The sequence below is a fragment of the Procambarus clarkii genome, chromosome 8 (genome assembly GCF_040958095.1).
Source record: "Procambarus clarkii isolate CNS0578487 chromosome 8, FALCON_Pclarkii_2.0, whole genome shotgun sequence".
Classification (NCBI taxonomy): Eukaryota; Metazoa; Arthropoda; class Malacostraca; order Decapoda; family Cambaridae; genus Procambarus; species Procambarus clarkii.
The window spans coordinates 31,140,232-31,158,889 of record NC_091157.1 but is presented as its reverse complement, the minus strand read 5'-3'; the positions used below and the strand labels follow the sequence as shown (position 1 = coordinate 31,158,889).

The window sequence follows — 18,658 nt, the reverse complement described above, 5'->3', positions numbered from 1 at the left end:
GGGTTGGTGATGGACCTGTAGCTCCAGCTCCCTTCTACTGGCAGAGGCTTGGTGCTGGGCCTGTAGCTCCAGCCCCCCTCTACTAGCAGGGGGTTGGTGCTGGACCTGTAGCTCCAGCCCCCCTCTACTGGCAGGGGGTTGGTGATGGACCTGTAGCTCCAGCCCCCCTCTACTAACAGGGGGTTGGTCCTGGACCTGTAGCTCCAGCCCCCCTCTACTAGCAGGGGGTTGGTGCTGGACCTGTAGTTCCAGCCCCCCTCTACTGGCAGGGGGTTGGTGATGGACCTGTAGCTCCAGCTCCCTTCTACTGGCAGAGGCTTGGTGCTGGGCCTGTAACTCCAGCCCCCCCCCCTCTACTGGCAGGGGGTTTGTGCTGGGCCTGTAGCTCCAGCCCCCCCCCCCTCTACTGGCAGGGGGTTTGTGCTGGGCCTGTAGCTCCAGCCCCCCCCTCTACTGGCAGGGGGTTGGTGCTAGACCTGTAGCTCCAGGCCCCCCTCTACTGGCAGGGGGTTGGTGCTAGACCTATAGTTCCAGGACCCCCTCTACTGGCAGGGGGTTCGTGCTGGACCTGTAGCTCCAGCCCCCCTCTACTGGCAGAGGGATGGTGCTGGACTTGCAGCTCCTGCCCCAACTACTGGCAGGGGTATTTTGCTGGACCTGTTGCTCCAGCCCTCCTCTACTGGCAGGGGAGATTGGTGCTGGACCTGTAGTTCCAGCCCCCCTCTACTGGCAGGGGGGATTGGTGCTGGACCTGTAGCTCCAGCCCCCCTCTACTGGCAGGAGGTTGATGCTAGATCTGAAGCTCCAGCCTCACTTTACTGGCAGGGGGTTGGTGTTGGACCTGTAGCTCCAGCCCCCCTCTACTGGCAGGGGGTTAGTGCTAGACCTGTAGCTCCAGCCCCCCTTCTACTGGCAGGGGGTTGGAGCTGACATTGTTTGGGAGTTTGTTGGCAGTTTCAAGGTTTCAGTCTCTTCGAACCCAGCAGTGGTTTGTTTTGGTTCACTGTCTTCCTGGATGCTTTCCGGGTAAGATGGAGAGTGGTGACACTCCACTACTCCACTTGGTAGAGTGTCACTCGCTCTCTGTGCCTCTGTGAGGGGGCAAGGATCCTGGGTTCAATAGAAGATCACAGGTTCAATCACCATGCAGGACAGAAGTGGTTTACATCTTTCCTTTCACCTGTTCCACCTGTTCACCTACCAGTAAATATTTATCCCAGAGGTAGGAAACTATTGTAAATTGTATGTTAAGGAAAGTCAGTAGGTGACCTTGGGGAACCCCGATAAACCTAAGAACAGGCTTCCTCTCCTCAAAACGCAACTCAATATCTTGTGATATGATCTATGAGAGAAAATAAAAAACTTACTGTTAACTGCTTCTGGTGGATCTCTCCAGTGATTTCCTGAACTTTATTCATGATGCTGGAGGCTGTCTCTCCCAGGTGTACGGGGTCAGCTGTGGCACCTGTCTCTGTGGTCATCATCTCCAGGGCCTCCCTGATGGTCTCCTGCACCTGTCATTACCAACACAAACATTAATGGTGGAGGCTGAGTCTCCCAGGTGTACGGGGTCAGCTGTGGCACCTGTCTCTGTGGTCATCATCTCCAGGGCCTCCCTGATGGTCTCCTGCACCTGTCATTACCAACACAAACATTAATGTGGAACCTGGACTATAATGAATCATCAGGCTCTGAGTAAAGTAACTGGACTATAATGAAACATCAGGCTCTGAGTAAAGTAACTGGACTATAATGAAGCATCAGAATGAGTAATTTCACAACATAAGTAATTTTGTTTCTCTACACTGACCACAGTGTAGAGAAACACCAAGATGACAGTTGACTTTATTATTAATAACAATGTTTCAGGTGTTAGAGCAAAAAGTTTCCTATCTATAAAGTCAACTCTCATCTTGATGTGTCTCCATGTCAAAAGTGTATATATAGAGGCAATACTACACTCAGTTGGGTGAGAACAATGTGACCTTCAGCAGCGTACCTTCACTGAGGTGTGGACAGTCTTGACATCTGGGAAGAGTTCCTGGCACTTCTGGAGCCAATCTTCTACCTTCATGCTGCACCCATCAGCTGTGTCTATGGTTGTGTCAACCTCCTGTAGGGTGTTGACTGTGTCGAGGTTCCCCAACATGGCCTGCAGCTGAGTCTTCCCTTCCTCTCCTTGTGTTGTCATATCCACCACACTGGTATCCTCCAGTTCCAAGAGCTGCATTGCTGACTTGTTCTCCTCTACCAGAGCATAGAGTCTGTCCTGGAGCTGGAGGTGGCAAGTCTTCCAGTCCCCCAACTGCCCCCGGTACTCCCCCAGCTGGGACAGTACCTCTTCACAGCTAGTAATGAGGCTGCTGATGCTGCTCTTCTGCTCCTGCACCAGGGAATGTAACTTCTTTTTTACTGGTACAGTTTTCTTTTGTGTTAGCTGGATATCTTTCAGTTTCCTAACAAATGCCTCCACAGCATAGCTAATTGGGAACTGAGTAGCAGCTGTGGCAGCGTGCTGGGCACGGCAGTTGGGGCAGGTCAGCTGACCATTCTCGATAGCATTGTCAATACACTGGGAGCAGAATGTGTGGCCGCACGGCAGTGTGCGAGGCCGTAGCTGATTGTCATCATAATCGTTATAACACACTGAACATTCCTCTGGCTTGTTATCCTGTGGAAAGAATATTTGGTTAAGCTATACGTATTATTACAGTACAGTATCACATCGAAAAAAAGTAATATTACAGTACAGGTACTTTATTTACTAACAGTAATTATATAATATTTACATATTTTATTTGCTTTATTTATTTATTTATTTATTATTTACATATATATTTGCTGAGCATATTGGATTCAAACACCACCGTGTGATGCCACTACATCCTCAAGCAAATGGAGAAGTTGAGAGATTCATGCAACCTCTCATGAAAGCGGTACGCTGTGCTCATGCCGAAGGACGATCCTGGAAACAAGCTATGTATGCTTTTCTCAGGAACTACCGTGCAACACCACATGGAACACTGGGCAAGTCGCCTGGCGAACTTTTATTTGGACGACCTATGAGGATCGCACTACCCGTCATGCCAGCCGAGGTAACGGATAAACGTCTCGCTCAGAAGGATGCACTAGCCAAGGGCAAAATGAAAATTGCTCATGATCAACGTGCAAAGGAACAATTCATAAAGGTTGGAGATACTGTTCTCGTTAAAAAGAAAAAAAAGAGGGAAAGCTAGATATGCCGTATGATACAAAACCATATAAAGTGATTAGTGTAAAAGGAACTATGGTAACAGCTAGTAATAGAGATCATAGTATAACACGTAATATGGCTTATTTCAAAGTGATTCCAACTAGTGTAGAAAATGATGAAGTGCAAAGTCGTGCAAAAGAAAAAGAAAAAATGAGTTATAACTCAATAAACAATTCATCAAGGGATATTATTGTATTTGGAGACTCTCGTCCTAAACGTCATGTTAAACACCCTACGCGATTTGATGATTAATTGTGTTCCTATGTAATGAAAAGTATTTACTTGTCATGCTGAACTAAATTTAATATTGTTTGAATAATGCAGATATCTCATTCAATATTTTGTAACTTTGTATTACAGTTTCTTTCATGTTTGTTTAACATTGCATATGTATTTTTAACATTGAAATCCTTTGTGGTAATGATTAAGTTGTTTAAATTCTTTGTGCTTAATTAATGTTAAATGTATGCAATATCTCTTGATATGTTAATAACTTACTTTGTGTCAATAACTTTGCTTTGTGCCACAAGCATGGTAGACATCCTGTATTCATTCTTTTTAAAGAAAAGGAGGGATGTCATGTTCACAGAAAATGGTACCATCCGTTTTCTATGTGCGGCGGAGCAGACGCCAGGGAGAAGGTAAACAGAGCGTACAGGATGCCCGCCAAGCTTGGTAGCTACTAGTCATGTAACATAAATAATATATAACATAAATAATGTTTTATACGATAAAACGACATTGGAAATACACAGAACAAATAATTGAAAATATATTTGTGGCAACACCCGGTGCTTGAATGGCCCACGCGACCGTGTCTGGGCGTGTCACGCACAGGTGACCAGCCCCTGATGACATCACAGCGCACCATGTCCACGTCCCCACAGCCAAAGTAAGTGGAGTTTGGTATATATTTTTACATAGTTTTCAAATTTGTTCAATTTTTTTTTTTTTTTTTTTTTTTTCTAAGAAATGTGGAGCAGCCTACCTGACATATTCTGAACGAACCTTTTGCTATAGAAAAAATAAAAAAAATAGAAAAATGTGAATAAAGTTGAAAAAAGAACAAATGTCATAAAGGTTTGTTCAGTTTGTCAGATAGGCTGCTCCATGTTTCTTAAAAAAAATTACAAAGAAAAAAAAATTGTGCAAATATGAAAAAAAGGAAAATGTTATAAAAGTTTGTTCATTGTATGTCAGGTAGGCTGCTACATTATTTAAAAAATCGAATATCATATTGATATTTTTCGGCAGTAGAACGGATTAATTTTATTTCCATTATTTTATATGGGGAAATGTGTTTCGAAAGACGAGCGTTTCACATGACGAGCTCGGTGCTGGAATGGAATAAATTCGTTAATCGAGACTCTACTGTAATTTAAAGGCTGAAGCGTGATTAGCAAGCTACATATGTGGTAAAATCTCCTTATAGACATTTTCTGTGATGAAACAAGATGAGTGAGGATGGACAGATAAGGGAATACTGTACTGTAAACCTTACTTGGTTTTCCTTCGTCTGTGTCATCGTAGTTCAGTGACCCTTGACTTTGAAAGTTTCAGATTATTAAATCATTTCTAAAACCAGTTTTAATAGCTTTTTATTATCCTAATTAAATTAAACTAAATAAAACCGAAAATATACTGTCATATGATAGACATCTGCTAATTGGAAATTATTTACGTTATTGGAACAACAACTCCAGCGCGAATGGACGGGTCTAATCCTTGAAGACACAGCACCATGCATGTTTCGTTCGATTTCGTCACCACAGTTCAGTCACCTACGGGCAGGTCCCTGGAATACGATCCCCTGCCGCGAAGAATCGTTTTTTCATCCAAATACACATTTTACTGTTGCGTTAAACAGAGGCTACAGTTAAGGAATTGCGCCCAGTAAATCCTCCCCGGCCAGGAAACGAACCCATGACAAAGCGCTCGCAGAACGCCAGGCGAGTGTCTTACCACTACACCACGAAGACTGCAATATTTGAAAGAAATTTACGTTACTGAATCTGGCTTAAATCCCAGCATGCAGGGAGTATAGACCTAGTCTACGTTCATACAGTAGACACCCAGTGCCGTTAGCTTTGTCTGGGAGTGATGTGTTTGTCCGCCGGTGGAAGAATAATTGTGGAATTTACCATTTTTTGACTACAGCTGTACAGCAGCTAGTACAGCCATACCCAGCACCAGTATAACAGAAGCAGCTGAAGCCAACACAGCAGCAGCGAGCACCAGCAAAGCTGATGCAAACATTTGAAAACATTGTGTGTGGCGTAAACAGTTAGAACAAGTGTTAAATTTAAGTGTGTACATAGTGTTAAAATTAAAGTTGCAGTAATTTTAGTGTACAATAGTTTCATAAACTGTATTGTAGTACTTCAACATACAGGAAAACTACTTGATCAACACAGTGCTAACGGCATAATACACTACAGTACGTACTTACTGTACAGCATTCACATCTCCATGAGACTTCAAGATGGACATAACTCCAACAATAAGGTAAATAACAAATGTAACACAGTATTTTTTAGTAGAGTAGTAATATATATGTACAGTACATAATATGATAATGCATTTTTATTGTGTACAAGAAAAAAAAGACACTGATGCAAACACCTCCTGAAGGTCACCTCTTGCAACGAATCCAACGCTCCAACACACTGGGGCTGGTCCCATATAGTGCGTTGAATCGAGGTTATACTGTATGTGTGAAATGGACTACTTTACTGCATATTTTGATGAGCCGCTCATGGAGCATATTGTTCAGGAAACGAACAAATATACGACTGATCTCAATGGTGAGGAGTTATCCGATTTTTCACGATTACAGCGATGGAAAGATACGACTTTAGGTGAAATGTATGTGTATGTTGATGAAGCATTGTGTCAAACACGTACTCGACCATTATTGGAGCAAAGACCAAACTATTCCAACACCATTGTTTGGGAAATATATGTCTCGAGACCGATTTGCGATAATCCTCAGGTGTCTTCATTTTGCAAATAATGAAGACCAGATTGAAGATGATAGACTTCGGAAGGTGAGGCACATCCTGAATGAACTTGTTTGAAAGTCAGAGATTTCTACGTACCAGCTCAGAAGCTGGCAACTGATGAATCCCCTGTGCTTTTCAAAGGACGGTCTGCCTTCAAGCAGTATATTCCCTCAAAACGCCTCAGATTTGGATTTAAATTCTGTGTACTCTGTGACTGTGAAACAGGAACTGTGTTACACATGATAATGTATACGGGTACAAGTGTAGACATTCCTGCTAATAACAATCATGGCTTCTCAGGTAGTGTGGTGAAGTCACTGCTTGCACCATATCTGAACAAGGGCCACATATTATACACAGATAACTATTATACCAGTCCCTTGCTAACCAGGTTCTTGCTTGATAATAGAACTGGTGTGTGTGGCACAGTGAAGGCAAAACAAAGGAAAATGCCAGTGTTTCACACTGCTATGTAGGTTGGTGATTACGAGCTAAGAAAAACTGGTGCAATGCTTTCAGTGCAGTGGAAAGACAGGCATGAAGTGAACATGTTGACCACCGTTTACGATGGTACAATGGTGGACAGTGGCAAGGTGAACAGAACAACAAAACAAATAATCTATAAGCCTGATTGTGTTTTGGACTATAACATCAACATGCGTTTGGTGGATAAATGTGATATGATGGTAGGGGCAGTAGAGTGTGTACAGAAAACAGTGAAGTGAACCAAGAAGATGTTTTTCCACCTTGTTGATGTAATAATGCTGAACAGTTACAATATGTATTTTGTCAAAAGAGATGGTAAATGAAATTTCTGTGCGCTCAGTTTTACTGTAGAGACAATTACTAGAAAAGTTTGTCAAACCAATTCCTGGCATACAAAAGCTCTATTGTGAACCCAACATTGCACCATGCTCCCACACCCAGGCTCGCTTACAAGGACACCTTTCTGACACACAATGTAAGGTATTTACCACCAACTGGAAAGCGTGCAGTAGCCCAGCGTGAGTGCATTGTATGAAAGACCACAAAAAGAGGGAACAAAAATGTAAAATTGGTCTTAACTTGGTGCACAGCATGAAAGGTCCCATTGTGCTATGACAAATGTTTTGACGAGTATCACAGTCTCGAGGATTTCTAAATGTCCAATACTGGTATAAAAACATCTACATATTGAGTAAGTGTATATAGTGAAAACAATTCATAATAAATTTCATATTTCCTGAAATATAAAACATTTTTGTGCACATGTGACAATAATATGTGACAAAATATTAAATTTATACCAGTTGTATTATAATAAAACATCCAGTGACCACACATTGTACCACATCCGTGAAAAAATGTTGTAAAATATGCCATAGATACTGCAAATAATGCCGCTGTTATGACCCTGGATTCCCATTCAGAAACCAGAGGTCAAATTAAGTTCCAAATAGTTGTGTAAGAGGGATATTTAATAAACAATAATGTTTATATTCAAGGCTTCTCATACCTGATGCGTATTTGTCTCAGTCTTCCTTGCCAGACGTAAGAAGAACCTTGTTACTCGCAGATTATTCAGACTCTGGGCTTGTTGACTATTAAATATAATATTGAACTAGTTCCCAGCTATTCTTAGAACTGTTAAAGTAACTAGTAATGAATGTTGGTGAAGACTTGGTATGTTTATAGCTGTATGATCAGCTAGGTACCCTTCCCAGCAGCATATTTAACCCTTACACTGCTCAGGGGTCCTTGGGACATTTACACCCCTGTGCGCAAGAAAAAAAAATTCAAAATTTTTTTTTCGTCTTCTAAACATGTTAATTTGTGTCCCCTGAGCACGGAAAAAATAAAAAAAAATCGTAGGTGACATATTTTGGGCGCTATTGACCAAGGAAGTCTGGCAAAAAATGGGCGTTGACAGAGTGGTCGTCAGACCCGGTCAGCGTCACCCGCGCTGACAGATGGGAGTTGCCACAAAGATATTATTACCTAATTGTTTCAATGTTTCCGATTGATTTTTTCTTAGTTTTTATGCAGTAATATTATTCAATAGTTTGTATTGTAATATATTTATATAATAAAAGTGGTGAATAATCGCTATACTCAAAAGTATGATGTGCATATTAGTGATTCAATTATTATGTTTATAAAACAATAAACAAATAGTTTTGCTGCTATTACACTCTATACACAGGTTATATATAAGTATCTGCATGTTTTGGTCACCATAATGAACCACTAAGTTGGTATTGAAAGTCGAAAAGCAACGAAGAGTTACCGCCACACACCAGCCAGCAACTCGCTGCCACTCCCTCAACACACGCACTAAACTTTCTCCCCCAACAATACCATTTGTGGTGTTATTACACTATATACAGACGTTATATATAAGTACAGGCATACCTCAGAATACGAGTTTAATCCATTCCTGGAGACGCCTCGCATTCCGAAAACTCGCATTCCGAAGTAAATTTCTCCATAAGAAATAAAGGGAAATGAATTAATCCGTTCCTGACTACCCCAAAAACCCCACATCAAACTAAATTTTTATACCTAATTTACCTAATTCATCTAAATAAACCTACAAAACTATGTTCCAGTTATTACTTACCTTGCTGTCGAGTGCTGTAGGTGTATGGAAGATGGTGAGGAGGGGGGAGGAGGAGAGGAGTTACTGTTTGGAAGGGGAGTCCCCTTCCATAATCACATCACATAACCCCATGCCTTGTAACACTATGGATACCACTTCTCTTTCGAAATTTTTCAAACCAGCCCCTGCTTGCCTTAAACTCTTTCTTATCTGCATCACTCGTTGCAGGGGTATTCTTTAGAAGGTCTTCGTGCAACACCCTGGCTTTCTCACAAATAATGGCCTCCGAAACACTATCACCCCTCAACTCCTTGTCGTGTATCCAAATTAATAACAACTTTTCCACTTCTTCAAGTATTTGTGGTCTTTGTGCCATTAATGTTCTTACTCCTTTTGCCACTTTAGCACCCATAATCTTATTTTTCTTCTTAAGTATAGTGCATATTGTTGATGTGGCTTTGTTGTACTGCCTACAAAGTTCAACAACATGTGTACCGTTCTCATGCTTCCGAATGATCTCTTGTTTCTCCTCTATTGTCATCCTCACATGAGCTTTCTGGCCTTTATCCTTACCACTGGCTTTCTTGGGACCCATGGTGAGATATATAATAACAAATTGTATAGACAAATCACCAAAAATCCAACAAAACACTGAAAATCCGCGAGAAGAATTGATGTGGGGGTAGTCACTGAGCGCGAGACAATGGTAAACTGAGGGGCGGCGGGGCAGAGGGGCGACGATCGCCGAACCACCACACGCTAGGTCGGCCTGTACGCGTATCAACAAACTTGCGTCCCGAAGTAACCCTCGCCTTCCGAGACAAATTTTTGGAGTAAATACTGCTCGCCTTCTGAAAACCTCGCATACAGGGACAATCGCATTCCGAGGTACCACTGTATGTATATATTTTGTTCACCACAACTGTATAGCTAAGCTGGTATAGTTAGTTCAGGCACTAAGAGTCGTCGCTATACACAGATGGCGGCTGGCGGCTCCCTCACTCTTTCAAGGTCACACGCACTAAACTTTCTCCCCCAACAATACCTTTTGCAGTGTTATTACCCTATATACACATATTATATATAAATATCTACATGTTTTATGCACCGTAACTGTACACCTAAGCTTGTAGTGCGCCTAAAGAACATAGTGGCCACCCTCTAAACAGCTAGACAAATCGTGCAGACGACGTCACCTCCGTCACCCATATGGCTCCTCCCAGCATAATCTTTTTGCTGTTATTACACTAATACACACATTATATATAAGTATCTACATTTGTGTTCACCATAGAGAACCACTGACCTGGTATGGTGAATGCAAACAATAACAGGTGGCCACACAGTCAGTAAACGATGCTGTCTCCCTCCATATCTCAGCATCACTCCTCCCACAGCGCTAATTATTACAACAATCCTGCTATTATCACAACCCTGGTTATTTATATCACAGTCATGGGTCATCTGTAATATTGTCATCGCTAAATAATAACAATTATATATTTATTTTGACATTTTTCGGCGATGCTGTGGTCACAAGCTGAACAGCAATGCTGTTCGCTCATGCTGCGTGCGCCGGCCTTGGTTGCTCCAACAGTACTGTGCCTCTCACACCTGCGAATATTGCCCACGATTTTTTTTTTAAATGGCATCTGTTTACAAGAGCCCTGAGGAAGCTACTGTGAACCCCGTGTAGCCGTGGGCCATTTGAATGAGGCCTGGCACCCTATGGCATATATATACGCCATGCGCACCATGGGACATGTTACTCAGGGCGTATATATACGCCATGCGCAGTTTAAGGGTTAAGAGAGCGGAGGAGGCTGCTCTCGCTCTCTCTCGTTCTGGCTGTTGTGGTGTTCACACTCTCCCGCGTGGGCTCTGTTCTCCTCCTCCTCCCTTTCCCTTACCTCATTCTACATTTATTATCTAAGATAAATATAATACCGTGTTATCGTGTTCTTGCAAATTGTGTAGTTAAGTTCTTGTGTAGCCTAAGCTAGTGATTATATCCCTAAGATTACTCTAGGGTGTTTTAGTAAAACTACGTGTGCTCAAGTTTTACCAGGCTATCTAGAGCCTTTACTAGTGTCCTACTCCAAGTAGTCTTTACCCTAGTTGTAATTGTAAACTCTGCACCCTGTCTATGTGGACCAAGATGTTTAACGTAAGGTAGAGTGGTAAAGAAATTTATTGTATTAATGGATATGGGGGTTATTAGAGGGTTTTAATAAACAAGTTAGATTATGAGAAGTATTAATTCATCCTGTTGAAGTGGTGTAGATGATTAGCTACTAGACAGCAGACCTGTAATTTAAAACATAGAATCATTACTAGGAACATTTATTCCTTGGTGAGCCGGCCCTATCTATCCCACTATTTTAGATACATCTTGACTAACTATTGGCTCTTCTCAGTACAACCACATACCCCATAACAAGTGGGGGGCCTGTCCGGGAGCTGAAATTTTTATATATAAATTGTAAAAAAATTAGATTTTTGAGTGCCGAAACTAAATTTCTTGCATTCCGCAGAACAGTTATGTGGTAGCCTAGGGTCCAGCTCAACTAGCAAAGGATACATCTTGCACTGACTGAACATCCAACTGGATCCCTTCACAATTGAGGTAAGTGCGAGGTGTGTGCCCGCCGACGGAAGAGTGGACCCAGTTAGCTGACCGTGTTGCTAGAGATGGAGCGAGAAGAGTGTTACTGCCATCGGACAATTCTACCTATATTATTTCCTATTGCAAGTGTATATATTTTCTTCAGTAAACTTTTTAATCTTACCAATGTGTTTGAGTGAGCCTCCCTTCTCTAGGGCTATTTTGAGTGAAACCATTTATGTCGCCTTGCACTGCACATGAGATTGCATCCTTGATTTAAGATAACTAATGAGACCACTGAAGTGTTGCCAGGACACGAGTATAAACACCCAGCTGGCGACCTCGAGCAGACCAGATATCTAAGACAGAGTGTCCCAGTGTCAAGACGGGCAGGTTCAGGTGTGATACAGGTAAACTTGAACCTCTCTACTCGCTAGGGGTATATATAAAAGGCCAGCCCTTAGTGGACTGGGTTTAGCCCCAGGGCGAGCAGTTGCGTCTGGTACGGAGGGGCAAAGACCCATGGGAACAGCCCCAAACCATATAAGGTAGGAATGGGTGAGAACCTTGACACCTTCCCAATCATGTCAAAGACTGTACCTCTCTCAACCAGTTTAAGATAAAAACTCAAAACTACCTAATAAACTCCATGTAACATACCTTACCCCTAAATGTCAACCCATGTCTTATTATTGTAATCAATGCTTTTTGTTGACCAACTTGTATAATTGCTTTTCTCTGCCTTGTTCCCCCCTCCCCTTTTTTTTATTTTTTTTCAATGCAATTTATACTTTAAGCTCAATTACTATTAAGTTTTAGTCTAAGTGTTTTTTCCCCCTTCACCTTGCCCGAAACGCTATGAGTACTAGTGGCTTTAAGTATTGTATGTACTATCTCTATCTTTAAATCCATCATTATGTATGCAACTCAATGGATGTACCTTTACCTGAATAAAGAATCTGAATCTGATGGTGAGTGTATTATTGACAGCAACATGATAGCCCACACATACTAATAGTACAACAAGAATAAAATTGTCTTTACCATCATTAATGAGTAGAAGTTGTGTTTGCTATCGTCCTTGGTAGCCGAGCAGAGACTGGAAGCAGTATTACCTATTAGGCGAAAAAGAAAACAAATTTAAGGTTTCTATGACTAAATTTTTCCCACCAAAACATAGTAAATGTTTAGAACATTAAATAAAAAACCAGTGTTGAATGTAATGAAACGCCATTTTCTGGGTGAGTCCTGGAGGCTCCCCGGAGCTTTCCCAGGCAGATATGCTAATGTCAGACTTTGGCATCAGTTATGTGTATGGAGTTCTTAGGCCTACCGGGGACCACAGCCAGAACCGGGCCCCACTCAGAGAAGCAAGGAGAGCAATGGCCTATAGAAACCCCCGTATGGTTGGAAGCATTCTATGTCTGCCATCGACTGGAACAGGCACCCAGAAAGGTAAGCGCCTCAAAACAAACCCCTGTTCTGATGAAAATTGCTACCAAAAGCCGAACTAGTGGATAGAACTCCCCAACAGAAAACAAGCAAACTAGTGTGACGTCACACGTCGCCGCACCACTGTCTGCACAGCTCCCCCCTCCCCGGGAGGAAGAAGGGGGAGCCCCAGACCCTCCACGCCAACTACCCACACCTCAGTTCTTGAGGCTGGATATCAAAAACGCGAAAAAAACGCCGACCGGAGGGAGGGAGGGATGCCGGGGAGCCTCCGGGACTCACCCAGAAAATGACGTTTCATTACATTCAACGCTGGTTTTCTGGGGGGAGCCCCATCGGCTACCCGGAGCTAACTACCCACAGACGGAAATAGAGGGACTTACCCGGGAGGCGGTCGTCGCTCACCCCTCAATTCGAAGTCGAGACAACTGGTTGCAACCGCTGACCCAAAGCAACACAGGACCGACGGGGCCCAGGGACATTCACGAGGTAACGAACAGCCAGGACCCTCTTCGACCGCCAAAAACCTCACGCCCAAATATCAGACCAAGACATATTCCCAAAGACGGCAGCAAGAGCTGCGAACTTACGGACGTCATGGGCACGGGGATAGACCGCAGGCTGGCTGGACTTGATAACCCTGCGGACGACCTGGGAAACCCGAACCCGCGAACAGGGAAGAAAGGAAACCGGATCAACCAAAAGCGCGTCCCCGGACACAGAAGCCGTGGCGCGCAAATAACGGCGAAGCGCCGCAACCGAACACAAAACATGATGCGCCCCCGGCTGGACCAACCAAGCATCAACCACCCACGGACCCCTCCTGCATGCAGCAGTCTCATTCTTCGCCAGAAAAGGAGACGCCTGCAAGCGAACAAAACAATCTCCACAACCAAAAGAGCAGAAACCCCTGCGCCGGAGGAGACAATGAAGCTCCAATACCCGACCCCCAGAGGCTAATGCCAACAAGAAAAGAGCCTTGGAGAAATAATCCCGGACCGAAGGGGCCACAATGAAACGAAGAGACAAAAGGTAAGCGAGCACTCTGTTCAAAGACCAGGAAGGCTCAAGCGGCGCATGAACAGGCTGGAGGTGAAACAAGGCACGAGACAGCTTGCGAAACGGCACAGACATAACATCGATACCGAAGGCAAGCTGAAGCGGCTCTGCCAGTGCCGCACGATATGAGGCGACAGTGTTAGGCATAAGATGACGGTCCTGAAACAACCAAGAGAGAAAGGACAAGACCACCCTAACAGACAACGAACTAACACAACGAAGACGCAAAAAGAAACAGAAGGACTGCCAGGAAACTTCATACTGCCGCCGAGAAGAAGCCCTCAGGTGGGACACCAACAAAGAGGCCTCCTGATCACCATAGATATGATGATAGACTCGATTAAAAAAAACCATACGCGAAGACTCAAGGAGAAGATCGAACCAGCCACGTGACGTACCGGCCCGATCTTCTGAAAGAGGCGGAGTCGCGGAAAAACCCTCGGGTTTGGACACCGAGCAAGCAGCGCCTGAAACCAAGGCCGGGCCGGCCACCAAGGGGTCAGAAGGACAACTCTTCCCTGATAAGTCTCCAAGCGAGTCAGGACCTGGAGTAACAGCCGAACCGGGGAAAAGAGGTACAGGAACCCCCACCTCGACCAGTCTAGCCGAAAGTCATTGACCCCGACGGCCTTCCGACCCCTTCCGCGATTGGGGAAGGGCGCCACATACACAGGAAAACGCCGCGTCCACGCCGACGCAAAGAGGTCCACCTTGGGGCGCCCGAACGTCTGGCAAAGCCAACAGAAGGAAACGTCGTCGACCATCCACTCCGTGGAGAGGGGAACAAAGCGAGACAGGCCGTCGGCCAAGACGTTGGACACGCCCCGTACGTGAACCGCCAGGAGAACCAAACCCCGAGAACTCAACAGACGAGTCACCCGAAGCGACCAACCCCAAAGAGACAAGGACCGCATCGAACCCCCGCGGTTCAGGCAATGACCCACCGGAGAGCAGTCTGTATGGAGCTGAATCATCGATCCGCAGGCGACCCGAATCCTCTGAAGAGTAAACCACACTCCCGCGAACTCCCGCACCATGCTGTGAGCTCGATGGAAGGACGGATCCTAACGCCCCTGGTCGGCCGGGCCTGGTGAGCACTGGTCACAAAGCCCCAGCCGAGAGACGACGCATCCGTGTACACATCAAGTGAGGGCTCGGGCAGGCGCCAAGGCACTGAACCCCGAAAAATCCAAAGAGGAAGCCGGTGACGCAGCAACCGATGCAAGGCCCCCGGGGGTCGAACCCAGTTATCGTGAGAGAGGCGGAAGGGGTGACCCTGAAGGAACCATTACAGCCAACGAAGCCAAACCCGACCCGGCGGGTAGACTACCATCATGAAGTTCAGGCTCCCGTACAGCCCCTCGAGCAACCGTCGGGTGACCCGAGGGTCCACCAGAAAGACGAAGGTGGGACTGCAGCCGCAGGAGAGATTCCGGAGGGAGAGACAAGGAGGCGGTCCGAGAGTCCCAAACAAGACCCAGCCAAGTCCGAACCTGAGAGGGGACCAGATGGGACTTCCTCCAGTTCACCAAGAACTCGAACCCGGTGAGCTGGGATAGAACCAAACCCCTGACTAGCAAGCAAGCTGACCGGCTGGGAGCCCAAACCAGCCAGTCGTCGAGGTAGGACAACACCCGAACACCTAGGAGACGCAAACGGGCCACCACGACCCGCGTACGGCGCGTGAACACGCGAGGTGCCAGGTTCAACCCGAATGGGAGACAACGAAAGTGGTAACTCAGACGCCCCACAACAAAACCGAGCCAGTCCCTGAACCGCGGATGAATCGGGACATGCCAATAAGCATTCCCGAGGTCCAAGAACACCATCCAAGTGCCCGGCTCCAGGAGAAGCCAAACCTGAGACAGCGTAGTCATCCAAAAGGAGGGGCAATGAACCCAGGGGTTCAGACGGGACAAGTCTAGAATGAACCGCAGGTCCGCGCAGTCCCATTTCGGGACCAGAAACAGACGGGAAACACATCTGAGGGATGACGTCGTTTCGACGACACCCAAGTGAACCCACTCCAAGATGACCTGACAGAGCGCAGGTGAAAAAACCTGCCCTGCCAGCCCCGACCCCCCCAAGGGGGGGGGGCCACCCAACGCCACCGCAGGCCGACAGACACGACCCGAAATGCCCACGAATCTTGGGACCTGGCCTGGGCGAACAGCACAAGCTGCCACCCCCATCACTCCGTCAATGGGGCAAACCACAAAATGGCCGGCGCCCCTTACGAGACCCAGAACCCCGCACAGAGCGAACACCGCACCGACCAGACGAGGGTGGGTCCGAAGCAGGAGCCGAACCCGAACCTGACACCAGTGACCTACCACAACGAGAGGAACCCCGAGCCCCGGCACGACCCTTCTGGGAAGACCCACCCCGGGACCCCCGGAAAACCAACAAGTCCGACATCGGACAACAAGCCGACGACGCAGCCTGAATAAACTGCGCCACGGCCGACTCCTCAAACAGAAGAGGACAAAAAGGTGAAGACCGCCTAAGAGCCAGAGCCCAAGCAGATTCCACGGAGGAACCCACTACCGCCTGCCGACACCCTTTAACAGGAAGCATAAAACAGGGAAACCGTATCCAGCAAAATTGGCGTTTAAAGCTTCAACAAGGCAGCGGACGAACGCGCTGCCGAGGACAAGGCGCCGGACCCCGGGACGGACCCAAGCGTCCTCACATCCTCCACGAACCAATCCGAGGACAGCTCCAGGAGGAAAAAGAACTATAAGGCTGAAGCCAAAAGGCCCCAGGCGCGCAAGTCCTCCGCTATGAGCGCAGCCAAAAGGGCAGGAACCTGCACATGAAGCTGAACAACGCCCACATCGCGGGAAAGGGCAGGGGGCAAACAAACATTCATTCAGGTACTCAAGATCGCCCCCCAGGAAAACTTGATGCACCGTGGAAGCTTCCCGCCACTCCAGCGTGCAGGAACAACATAAGGAATGCCAGAAATCCAGAACAAACAAGGGGGAAGTCCGCTAGCCAGGAAGACTCCAGAACCTCGTAACAGAGCCAGAAAGGGAACGAAGTCCCAAACCTGAACTTGGACGGATCCATTTCCGAGGCATAATCCGGGTCACGCAGGAGGTAAGCTGCAAGGGCCACTCGCACCACACCAGGTTGGATGTGATAAGCCGAAAACCTCCAGAAAGACGGAACCGACATACCCGGGGAAACACGGAACCGAACCCAGGGAGGGGCCGACACCAAATCCAACTCGTACACAGAGGGGGGAAAAGAAAGCCCCACACCTTGTAACAATAAGCCCCGCTCAGAGGGAAGAAAAACCCAGGCGGGGTCCAGCGGGGCCCAAGGCCCCTAAGTCAGCCCCTCCCCAGCCTCGAGGTCCTTCACCACAGGATCCGGAGCCGAGTCCTCTCCCCAAGCCCCGACCCCACAAAACAAGGACGGAGCAGCCATAAAAGCCGGAAGAAAGGGGGCCCACTGGTCAGACCCAGAAGCTTCGGTCGGGAGACAAGACTCGAATGCCACTTTTGCCCCCCCCCCCGGAAGGGGCACCCACGAAGCTGCCCGAGTCTCGAGATCAAGTAACCCCTGCTCCGACTCCAAAACCTTCAGACGTTTCGGGGCCGGAAGCAGGGTAGAGGGGGACCAGAACGAGCAGAAGGGGAAGGACGAGGAGGTGCGGAATGAACCAGGATCAAAGCGACCCTCACCCCAAGTCTGGGTCTCGAAAAGCAAAGCAGGGTGGCCCCGGGGCATCCGGGTGAGCAACCAACCGAGCCCGTTGCAACAGAAGAAACCTAGCTTGCAATGCACGCGCCGCCTGTACCCAAATAGAATCATCAGAGGATTGGGTAAATTGAGTCACAAGCAAGTAGCAACACTCACAGGACTCAGGGTCGAAAGTATCACCGACCCAACAGGCAGCGTGGCAGAGGCCAAAACAATGAGGGTCACCCTGAGACAAGGGGACTGAGCAACCATCAAACTCGCACACATCGAGAGGGACTCCAGGGTCACATCCATCGGACCCACGCGCCCCCTAGGGGATTCCCAGGGTCCCGAGAGTTTACTTTAAGAGGACTCGCGCTCAGGTAGTCCCAGGCAGAGCGCTGCTAACCGGCACCCAAAACTACTAAGCGAACTTCTATAGCTGTACCCCAGGGGCATGTACACTCATGGGGACCTAGCAGGGGGCGCCACCGAGGAGAACCGTGGAAGGGCAAACACCAGTGTTTGCACCAAACACCAAACACCAAACTAAAAGAAAAACAAAACCCTGCAGGAGGAGAGCGAACCCCAAGGTACAGAGCCGGCCACTATGTCGGGAATACAAAGCTGTGCAGCACCCTGCGCCCCTACCAGCGCAAACTGTCTCTTACCTGCAGGTAACACGGGAGAACAGAACACCCAAGAGCCCAACAGGCGGCTGAAAAACCGAAAAGGTAAAACAGACCAGCAGAGGCAGACCCCGAGGAGCCTGTGGAAGGTGGCCCCAAGCCCCAAGGGCAGTACTTACAGGGCACCTAGGTAAGGCAGCCCTAGGCATGCAGCCCAAGTACTGAAGATAACTCCTGGCTCTCGCACCCACAAAAACAAACGCCACATGCGAAGCACAGTGCTGTAGCGACACTGGAGCCAGAGCACACGACCTTCGCCTATAGCATCAGCCTCAAGAACTGAGGTGTGGGTAGCCGGTGTGGAGGGTCTGGGGCTCCCCTTTCCCTTTT

The 18,658-nt window shown here is 46.9% G+C and overlaps 1 protein-coding gene across 1 annotated transcript in view; it reads right to left on the bottom strand.

Annotated features, from left to right (window-relative positions):
- Positions 1–906: 906 nt before the first annotated feature.
- LOC138360036 (tripartite motif-containing protein 59-like) overlaps positions 907–18,658 on the bottom strand; it is a 29,331-nt gene continuing 11,579 nt past the window's right edge. The window contains exons 2-4 of the mRNA XM_069319964.1: positions 12,483–12,553; positions 2,018–2,671; positions 907–1,110 (exon numbers count right to left, since the gene is read on the bottom strand). Of these exons, the coding sequence (XP_069176065.1) occupies positions 907–1,110; positions 2,018–2,671; positions 12,483–12,488 (864 nt within the window). The 5' untranslated portion in view covers positions 12,489–12,553. The remainder of the gene's footprint in view (positions 1,111–2,017; positions 2,672–12,482; positions 12,554–18,658) is intronic.